Consider the following 11,416-nt stretch of genomic DNA (forward strand, 5'->3'; position numbering starts at 1 on the left):
TGTCGAGGCCGTTGTACGTCACTACGCCGAACACGTTTGTTTTTCCCCGTGTTCTGCTTGAAAGCAAGTACCTGCATGCCTCCTGCAAACTGTTAAAACAAACGCTTCAACTTGTACAATTTTGAATCTGTATTTTTGAATATGGATCTTAAGTTGGCATGACGTTGAAGAAGCAACCATGCTGTAGTTCGTTTATAGCATAACGTTTGCTTCAGGCGACTAGATTTATGATTAGAAAATTATAAAAGTAGGGTATGTGGATATTATCCGGCTGAACAAAACGTGATCCGTCTCATAAATGTGTGTCGACCACAGACCTTATTTCCAACAATTTTCCAAAATCCTAAGGAGAAATTGCAATGCTTTTTTTGTCGAAGGAACCTGAAGGAGTTAACTTCCGCGTTGTAGAACGCGGCAGTGCGGCACTCTATATCTCATCAAAGAGGAGGCAAAAGTATCTTGCAGACTTCTTTCTCAGTAGCATGTGTATTAATAGTATGATTCATGTCAACATTTTCANAGTACATTAGGGACTTTTTTTCCTCCAAATTTCCTTTTGTTGTTAATTACTTTTATCATTCTGGCATTAAAAAGATCCAACCTGCTTTTGATCGACTCGCTCAGATGCTGTAAGAGGTGTTAAGTAATTTCTTTAAACAAATAAAATTAGTTATATATGGACAGCAGTTTGACAGAGGAAGCAATTCTTCCCCTTTTCAAAGAGGGTACACGGGAGCATCAAAGAATAGCAATCAACACTGTTTGCTTATGATGTAACGACAGTATGGGCGTATTCAGACTTTGTATGATTTTTTTTACACCCCAAATTAGCTCATTCCGCTACTGTGACGCTTTTGTCAGCCGCAAAATGTTTTCATATCCCTGGAGAGTTTCCCGTGGGGCTGTGAGTCCCACTGGCTTCACATTTTCTCTGTGGACGGCATTAAGGGACTTACATTGCATTTTGTTAAGAGTAATATCAAAGAAACGGACCCTACTGATGATTCAAAACGCCTGAGCAGCTTCGGGATACTGACACACAGATATGGAAGTGCGTTATAAATTAACACTTATTATTAGTTATTTTATAAATCTCTAATTCTCACTGAGCAGCTTCCCTTATTAGTAGTGTTGATCCTGCATTAAAAATCAAACTAACGTTTCATACTGCCTTCGACATCATTAGCGGAGTTTGCTCTTGAGTCCGTTGATGAACAACTTGAGAATGAATGTCACCTTGTCTGGGTTTTTGAATTTTAGTCACAGCTTTTCTGAAAATTTAATGATCCTTCCAATCAGCTGTGCAGACCATTTCAAAATGGTTTAATTTGATTTCTTGTCCTCATTTAACTCCGAGAGAAGATGCATCACTTAGCTGTGGTTTATTGAAGGAGCACGCTTCCACACCCATAAAGGCCCAGACACACCGGCCCGAAATCGACAGTAAATGGGAGTCGGGCCGAACATGAGCGTGGGCACGCCCTATTCGGAGTGGTGTGCGCCGCACCGTCGGGTCTTTTCTGCCGACCTGACGCCACCGGAAGTCGGACAAAGGGATAACACTGATTGGCTGTTCAGCTAGCGAATCAGTGCATGAGAAGCGTTAACGGAAGTGAGGGAGGTAAACAAATGATTTAAAATGGAAGATGGAACACACACGGACGGCTATTTCACCTCATCGGTTTATAGAGCTCCTGTTCGTTCATGTTTTCAATGGACGAGAGGGAAAATGGAAAGAAACGCGATTTGTTGTTTGTTTATATCACGGAGTCTGTTCTTCTTCTCTGTTTTCCGGTTGTTCCGGTTGTTGCCTCTTTTGAATGATGAATACACACTACCGCCTCCTGCTGGTAAGCAGAGTTATTGCCACTCACGCATACGCAGTTCATACGTGCTCGGCTCGGATTTGCGGTGCGATGTGCACGAAGTCGGCAAATACGCAGGAGAGTCCGGCGACGCAACAGTCGTTGTCGGCGACTTCTCAGGTGACTGGCCGGTGTATCTGGGCCTTAAGCGTCAAAACACTGAGGCATATTATAGTCTTATTATGGTAAGCCTCCACAATATTCAAGTTTTTTTTAAAGCACTACCAACATATTCTAAAGCTTAATCTTGCAGACATTTCAATCTAACTATTTTACATATGTTTGCAAATACTTTAGCGTTATCACAATCTCCTGTGATGCCCGGTTTGTGTCATGCCTCCCAAAGACTTGCTGGTGGTCCTTAAAGTTAGGAATGCAGAAACCAGCTTGAGTGCGCTAGAATTTGAGCCTATTCTGATTTTTGTATTCTTTAAAGTAATAATGGTAAATTTAACTGTATGCTCATAACAAAACATTGACTATCAAATATTATTTTTCTTTACAACTTCACCAAGTCACAGGAACTTCCCTTACACAAGATATTGGTCAATCACCTTCGACCAGGGCATCTTACATTTCAAGATGATCTGGCCAGTTGTTGCAATATCTTTCTCTGTTGTAAAATCTTAAATGGGCCGACCGACAGAAAATCCCCTTCCCCGGCCCCTGTTAGCTTGTAGCTAATCTATTTAAACAAGTAGGGACTCAAAATAAAACATTACACCCAAGATTTGAAAATACATTTTTATTGTACAGGAATAAATTAGTTTTTTTTTTTTACTTCATCGGCTTGGAATGTATTTATTCACATGCGTATTGGTGCTACTTAACTGCTGATATGTGGCAGTTACTGTAGTTTTATTGGCTGCCGTGGGTATTTCACATTTCACAACCTACACTTGCGAGTTATAAATGATCATATGGATCATACGAGTCACATTCATTGCTGAATATATATATATATATATACACAGTATGGAGAAATGATTTGCAGCTATCCATTTTATCCTAAGCTCCAAGACGTTACGTAACCGCTACGTAACCGCAGGGAATTGCTTGGATGCTATGAACATTTCTTATTCTACTGTGAAGAGAACTTATTTTCATGAAATCTGTAAGCAGGTAGTTATATTTAAGACCAGTAAGTGGCCTTGGTAGAGCCGGAGATGAATGTTTTCTCCCCCTGCTGTGATATTTCTTGCCGGTCCAGGCTTGCCGATCTGCATCTTTTAGTGACCAATTTGTCTAACTAACAATTAGGCTACTACTTTGTCACTTCAAAAGCTGTTATTTCCTACTTACCATAAGCTACATTTAGATGTAACCACGTGTTTTGCTGCCCTTTTTTCTTTAAGTAAAAACTTTCATTTTTTCCCCCTAACAGATCCCTCGTGGAGGACGACGACGCTCACATGAAAGTTGCTCTGGGCTATGGTGACATGGGCGTCTCTGCTCACCTTCAGGCATCAAAGACTGGAAACACGCGATTTTTCACAAGCAACACACACAGCTCAGTGGTTCTTCAGGTGAGAGATCAGACCCGTAGCGACAAAGTCTCATGGAGCCCTGAATGTTAACTCAAATATCATCACAGTTCAATAAGGATGTTTCAATTTGTCCCTTTAGAGATCCTGTAAGCAATGATTGATTATTACATGCATTTATTAAGTTGTTGTAGAAAGTCCATAGCATCCATTCTAAATTGTCTTGCTTGCATGCTATTAGTGTAACCAGTAATGCCGACTGTAAGCCGTGAAAAATAATAAGGCAAAAATCAGGAATTGCTTATTTTTTTGCATTTTTAGTAAAAACGCACAATATGTGGTTGTCAACACAAATCAGGTGCACAGGTAAGTGATTATGTTTTGAGAAGAAACCTCATGTGTAGACAGCCTCAGGTACCCAGCAGCAAAATGTGATTCTCCAAAGACCCACTGCAGCGTGTAAATTAAAAGTGCAGCCATTCAGGTCAATAATATGCTCATTGGTTTCAGGATGGGGGTTGTTGTTTTAAATGAGCAATGCACAATAATGGATTTTTGGCCGATAGATTTCCGATATGCCGATATTTTCCAACATTTGGCCGAATGGCGATATACAAACATGCTTTTTTCCGAATGTCCTTTCTTTCCTGTTGTGGAACTTGCATATTAATATGTTAAGTGTTATCATGAGCTCTCACTGAGATAACATACTGTGCTTTTTCAGAAAGAACACATTAATTGGGCCAAAAAAAAACACAATTGTACCTTTGGTGACTGTAGAACGGGATATTTATTTTGATGTCATATTGAAGGAAATATTTAATTCTGTTCGATGCCAATATTTTTAATTTAATGCCTTTGTCGGCCAATATCAATTACTGGAATTCTGGAATCCCTTCAACACCAACTATTTCCCTAAAGTGACTGAATAAAGCAGTGCAGTTATGTGAATAGCTTAAGTCTGATATGCTGTACAAGTCTCTACTTTGATGCTTTGCCTACAAGGATGATGTACTGTAGCTCTCAACATATCATTCTAAACCAGTGACGTGCAAGACAGTCAATAAAACAAGCAGGCCACATTCAATCAGTCAGACCGTAAAAGTAGACCAGAGTGGCGTCACGAGCCATTTCAGTTCCATGATCTCACATCTGACCTGCTGTGGCCCTCTGCATAGTTCAGGTCCCTCCGCTTGTCTCTGTAACTCTGATGCATCACCACCTTCCTCCTCCTCCTCTTCTCACAGGGATTCGACCAGCTGAGGATAGAGAATTTACTATGTGACGTCACGCTGGTGGCTGGGGACGGCGATGAAGCTTTCCCCGTACACCGCGCCATGATGGCCTCCTCCTCCGACTATTTCAAAGCCATGTTCACAGGTGGGTCTGCAGAACTGCGCTGCACTGAACATCTGCTCAACTCCGGCTTTCCCTTCTTTTTTTTTTGATGGATGGATAGAAGGATAGGTACTTTGTTTGCATTGCAGCAGCATAGAAAACAAGGCAATGTACATTAGAGAAATTAAGACACAAGAAATAGACAGTCCAAAAATATTTCTTAAATAGCATTAAAAATGTATCGGTTTTTTTTAACTTTAATTTTCAGGCTAACAACAAAAAGGCTGTTCTGTTTCAATTTCTATTTCAAGACCATTCTTGTCCATTTGTGAATACCTCTATACAGGGAGATCTAGTAATAGTAATAACAAATATTAGTTTAAAAAAGACAATTTAATAACAACTAAATACACAGAGAAATAATATTGAAAAATGTAATAAAAGACATCAATATACTGATATAAATATGTAAGATGGACTTAATAAAAAAAAATATATATAAATATTGTATAACATTGATTTGTATTGGATGTGCTTTCTGTTGCTATGGCGCATACATTTCATTGCTTTATATCTTCTCTGTATTATACAATAAAGCATTTTTTATTCATGAACATATCCGTGCTATAACACGGTCCCTGTCATTCCCCCCCCTGAGACATATCTTCAATTGACCTTGTGCACAAATCCCTACAGCGTTGTGTGTATATTTATAACATCATCCATGTTATAAAACCAACCAGCTTTTTGTTATGCATTCGTGTTCACGGTCCTTCGTACTTGTGTAAGGACTTTAAATAAGAATTCTCTCGGCACAGTGTGTGAAGAGGTTAAGGAACCTTGAGAACAGGATATAGCAGATGAAATGTCGTATATAAAAATGAGACTTTTGCATTCAAAAGATAATTCAACCAAATGTTGTTTTGTTAAAGGAAAAGCTGACTAAACCTAATGGCAGATGTTGTTAGCAGAAAGTAACCTTACTGCTTTAATTAGACCTTCTATCAGCCCATAGCAAATTTAAATTAAGGTTTTTACTTTGATTAGTAATTTAGCACCTTGGTCATTTGCATTACATGGTGTATATAATGAGCAACGAAAGGGAATTTTAATTATTTTAAAGTCAGCAGAGTTTCTTTGTGTCCATATTGGAAATAAGCTCAGAGCTCATTAGTGATGATGGAGCTGTGTGAGCACAGATGCTGAGCAATGGGTTTCTCCCCGAGACCTTCAATAGTCTCTCTGAACACTAGGACATTTGAATTGAATGTGTTTAGAAGCTTTTATTCTTAGAGTTCGTATGCTCATTGCCATCTCTTTCCTGATGCAGGTGGAATGAAAGAGCAGGATTTAATGTGCATAAAGCTGCACGGCGTTAACCGAATAGGCCTGAAGAAAATCATCGACTTCATCTACACGGCCAAGTTGTCGCTCAACATGGAGAATCTGCAAGACACGCTGGAGGCGGCGAGCTTCTTACAAATCCTCCCTGTGCTGGACTTCTGCAAGGTGTTTCTTATATCTGGGGTAAGAAGGCACGCAGCACATCTTTCCTCTACCGTCTGCCAACATGTTTGATTTATTGTTTGTATTTGTGTTATGTTATAAGTGCTGCAAGAGCGTCTTTTCAGTGCACCTATTGAACTAACTTGATAATTCCGCTTCGGGAGAAGGTCACCAGGTAGAATTATAAAGCTGTTCTGATATAAAATGTTTTTTTCAGAAGTAATGAGCTTCTTAAAATAATCATGAAACCTCATTTGTTTGAATGTAATTAAGGGATGCAACTAATGATTGCATTGATTGAATTCCTGGAGCCCATATTGACATCTTCATATTGGTTATGTGTTGGGGGGAAAAGAACCTAAAAGCTATAACATAGTGAAGCAGCAAATTCTCCTGCGGGATATTTATGTAATCTATCTTTATAAGTGTAAATGTTATTTTAACTTGGCTCTGATTGCAGCATCCCTTAATGCTAAGTCACTGATATTTTGTGATTTAAAAATCATCTTCTTAAAGGATGTGAGTTTCTCTAGAAGATGCAGTCATTAGTTTCAGCTCTCCAAGATTTGTATTTATTCCTCTCTGCAGGTTTCTCTTGACAACTGTGTAGAGGTGGGGCGCATCGCCAACACGTATAACCTCACAGAGGTCGACAAATATGTCAACAACTTCATCCTGAAGAACTTCCCCTCACTGCTGAGCACCGGAGAGTTTGTCAAGCTGCCATTCGACCGGTTGGCTTTTGTACTGTCCAGCAACAGCTTGAAACACTGCACGGAGTTGGACTTGTTCAAGGCCGCGTGCCGCTGGCTGCGCTACGAAGACGTTCGTATGGACTATGCCGCTAAGCTCATGAAGAACATCCGCTTTCCTCTCATGAACCCACAAGAACTAATTAATCACGTGCAGACGGTGGACTTTATGCGCACGGACAACACGTGTGTGAACCTTCTCCTGGAAGCTAGCAACTACCAAATGATGCCCTACATGCAGCCGGTGATGCAGTCAGAACGGACAGCCATCCGCTCGGACAGCGCCCACCTGGTCACGCTGGGGGGGGTCCTCCGCCAGCAGCTGGTCGTGAGTAAGGAGCTGCGGCTCTTTGACGAGAAGGCTCACGAGTGGAAGGCGCTGGCCTCCATGGACGCTCCCCGCTACCAACACGGCATCGCAGTCATCGGCAACTTTCTCTACGTGGTGGGCGGCCAAAGCAACTACGACACCAAAGGCAAGACGGCAGTGGACACGGTGTTCCGGTACGACCCCCGCTACAACAAGTGGATGCAGGTGGCTTGCCTTAATGAGAAGAGAACCTTCTTCCACCTCAGCGCACTCAGGGGACACCTCTACGCCGTCGGTGGAAGGAACGCCGCCGGGGAGCTCGGTGAGTTTATTCCCCTGCTTTAAATTTCCTTTACTTTATGAGATGATACTCTTAAATATCAAGGAGCACTGAGGGAAAGGAGTTAAACGCACTGCAAGCGTACCAACGCTGGTGATCAAGTGCCTGCACATCATCTGCTGTTTGAACATGTCGCGTGCATAATCTCCGTGTAATTTAATACAATTTTTAGAGAACGTGCACATTATGAACTCCTTTGCAATCTTCTGTGATCAAATACAGAAGCACATGCAAAATCCTTTGTAATAATGTTACATTAACTCCTTTGAGTAGTATGATCAGGTGTTTTGGGTTTCATTCTTTTCTACTTATTGTATTTTGTATCTTTTACCTTTATGCATTCAACGCAACAAAGCCCCTTAGGTAGTTCCCTAGATTTGAACACTTTACTTATACAGTCTCAATACCTCAAATGAACGTTACTCATAACCTCTATAGAGAGGTTCTGTCGGATCATCTGGAGTCAGTTCTGAAGGTTTCATAATGAAACATCATGTTGTGACATTTGGACTCACATTTCTCCCCTATAATAGAAGCACTTCAATAAAGCGATGTGTATATATATCTGTTCATTGTAGTCTGGCCGCTGAGTAATAAATCAGGAATCTCTGCAGCCACAGAGAGGTGCCACCCAGTACTTAAACTCTGTGACTGCAGAGGGAGCGGTGTGAGCTTCTCTCCGGGTTATAATTAGAGCAGAGAACACGGCCCCGCTTCACTGCACAGCTGCCCCCACGCTCTACGTCCCACTGCCCTCTCACTGCAGCCTGGATGTGCCCAGCCCCTGCATTACATGTGTTTACTACTGCGTAGGTTTTACGGATGTGGTTTTATATTCTAGCGTCTGAAATGCCAGCATTAGAACAGAAAAGCTCAACAACAGAAAGATGGACATTTCCAGGAGAGCTTTTCATTTTGTCTGGTTCCCTTAGTAGCCCATTCCCATTAGGCTGTATGTGCTTCTCGTCTTCTTCTTCTTCCTCTTTGACACAATATATGTTTTTGAACAGCCTGATTTCATTGGAAAATACAAGGGTCTCATTTTTGAAGAAGTTATTCCTCACTATGATTTATTTTGATTTGGTGGTGAGGTAGGTGTCCATTTTGTATATATTTATTTTTTGTGCAAAAATCACTCTGTTTTAGCCTTTTTATAATATTACATGTTTTACTTTACTTGAAATTGTTTACCTCGTTCAACTGTAATTAAACAAAAACCCTATTCAATCATTGTGGATAATAATTTGAGGCATGGAACATTATGACTTTTTCACGTCACAATAATTCTTCACAGAATAATTTATAACGACTCTTTCTCCCCTATAATCATCAAACTATGCTTATAACTCTTCAAATGTAACGAAAAGCCTACTGGAATAACCTTGCCTTACATTAAGTTAATAAACTAATTATGGTAATGGCTCAGAGAGGACACACAGTTGATTTCAGTGAATATCCTTTGAGTGAAAAACAAAAAAAATATATCTTTAATAAGGTTATTATAAACTACACAAAAGTAAGAATAAAAAATAGTGCGCCATTGTACTTGTCTATTATTCCGGTAATGGAAATTTGCCTTTGAGTTTTTTTAAATAATGTTCCAACGCATCACAGATCTCTTCCAGTAGCTGCCCTAAGAGAAGTTTGCTACATCCGGATTATTACCCGTTGACACAGATTGGCGCTTGCAGTGTTTTGTTCGGTGAACAGCCTGCACTAATAGAAAATCATGCTAATGAGGCACGTGACCTTTTCAGCTGTTAATAGGAAAATCTGATTGAGTAAATAAGCCAATTTTAATTAAAGTTAACCACTGGTCTCTGTTGGTACATCAGCAATATCCAGGTTTATACGTCTGGGTTAACTCATCTGTTCCACTTCCTCCGATGTGACCGTGTGCACTGCTCAAGGTCACGCTGAGGATAGTTGTTGATCAAGCAGGGTTAGGTATTCACTCATGTGTATCTCCAGGTGGATCATCCTGAGCTTATTGATGTATTCTTAAACCAGTATTAAAGTGAAACTTAATGGCAGGATTGAACCAGTCTTCAAGCTGTGTTTCTTGTTGTTATTTGTTTAGTCTTTGTTAACCACTGGTATTAAGTTCACTAGCTACTTTTTCTATTGGCAAGGTTTTTTGTCAAATATCTCTAAATGTATATGAAATCCCCCCAAAAAATGACAGTTACTCTTATCCTGTTATGCAGCTGAGAGTTCCCTGAGCTGGGAAAATAAGAAAATCACTTATCTGTGGCCGGTGGGGCTGTGCTAAAACGTACACTTGTGCTACATTAGACGACGATGTTTGAGGCTAGAAAAGCAAAGCCCATACTCTTGGTTGCCATCTAAAATTACAGCAGTTAATTGAAGCTTACATCATCAAGGTGAAGATCCCTTAATGTGTCATTTTAAATCCCTCCCGGTGGTTGTCCAACTAGCTTTGCTCACTTAATCACAACCTGTTTTAGTTGGACCCTAGCTGCTTGTGAAGGGGTCTCTCACCTATGAGCGACACTCATAAACCCCACTGTCCCTGTTCTGGTTTTTCACAGATTTGACTGAACGATCCTCTGAGGCCTAAAGATAAAGGATCTCACAATCTCCCCATTTCCTGTGCAGTCAGTGCATTTATAGCTGGTGGCGTTGTAGCGATGTGTTCTCTGTATTTAAATCTGTGTTTTATCCCCCACGCTGAGACCCTCCAAGGCCTTATTTGCTGGAGTTTGTCGTCCTTACTTGTGACTTGGCCTACTTTCTACTAATACGTTCTTTTTTATTTTGTGTTTTTCCTCAAGCTACTGTGGAGTGCTACAACCCAAGGACAAATGAATGGACATACGTTGCCAAAATGAATGAACCGCATTATGGCCACGCTGGGACGGTGTACGGGGGTTATATGTATATTTCAGGTGAGTACGTTAAATGGCAATCGGCAAATAAATAGGCTTGTACAGTGTTGTGTGAAAGGGTAACCCGTGTAAAAATAGACGTCATAATTAAAAGGCATTTTCAGTACAATGCGATTTTAAATTAGATTTGTTTTATTCCAAAGATGAAACGACTCATTACATTTTATATCATGCAATGCCAGAAAGTCTAATCCATGGCTTCGACATGTGATACATTTCCTCCAGCCTTGATTGCGTGCTTCATGCTTTGACATGGGTCAGAGAGAGAGCTGTAGTGACAAGTGTGTTAAAGGGTCCATATCATGCTCATGTTCAGGTTCATATTTGTATGTAGTGCCTCTACCGTGACGTGTTTACATACTTTAATGTTAAGCAAGGTTTTTTTATTTGTCTCATACTGCCTGTCTCACCCTCTGTCTAGAAGCGAGAAAAAAAGATCTGAAAGTGAAAAACGATTTGAAGGTGAAAAGCAATGTGAAACCTGAAAAAACAAGATTTGAAACTGAAAAAATAATTGTTTTGAATCTGAAAACGAAAAATCTGCAACTGAAAAAAAATAAGGATTCAAATATTAAAATATGTATAAAAGTGAAATCTGAAAATAAATATTTTATTCAAAAAAATTGCTGAACTGAATCAAAATAATATTCAATCTGAAAAATGATTTAAAATACTTATTTTGAATACATTTAATACATCATTGTATTTTTAAAGTTCAGGATAAAAACTTGAACTTTCAAATAAATTGCATTTTTTGAATTATCAAAACTTATGACCCTGAAATAGCTCCATACTATTTGCCTGTATGTATTTTTTCTGATGAGGATCTGAGAAGTGAAACGTCCAGGAAATAAAGTGACATCAAATGATTGACAGTCTGTGGGATTAATTGGTGATCAATTGAATCAGACC

General features: G+C 39.8%; 1 protein-coding gene across 2 annotated transcripts in view; it reads left to right on the forward strand.

Annotated features, from left to right (window-relative positions):
- klhl13 (kelch-like family member 13) overlaps nucleotides 1-11,416 on the forward strand; it is a 35,114-nt gene that overhangs the window by 15,811 nt on the left and 7,887 nt on the right. For both annotated transcript variants that reach the window (XM_010772800.1, XM_010772799.1), the window contains 5 exons: nucleotides 3,250-3,391; nucleotides 4,597-4,729; nucleotides 6,018-6,214; nucleotides 6,782-7,577; nucleotides 10,391-10,504. In XM_010772800.1, the coding sequence (XP_010771102.1) occupies nucleotides 3,250-3,391; nucleotides 4,597-4,729; nucleotides 6,018-6,214; nucleotides 6,782-7,577; nucleotides 10,391-10,504 (1,382 nt within the window). The remainder of the gene's footprint in view (nucleotides 1-3,249; nucleotides 3,392-4,596; nucleotides 4,730-6,017; nucleotides 6,215-6,781; nucleotides 7,578-10,390; nucleotides 10,505-11,416) is intronic.

This window comes from Notothenia coriiceps, unplaced genomic scaffold (assembly GCF_000735185.1).
Source record: "Notothenia coriiceps isolate Sejong01 unplaced genomic scaffold, NC01 NC01_scaffold00011614, whole genome shotgun sequence".
Lineage (NCBI taxonomy): Eukaryota > Metazoa > Chordata > Actinopteri > Perciformes > Nototheniidae > Notothenia > Notothenia coriiceps.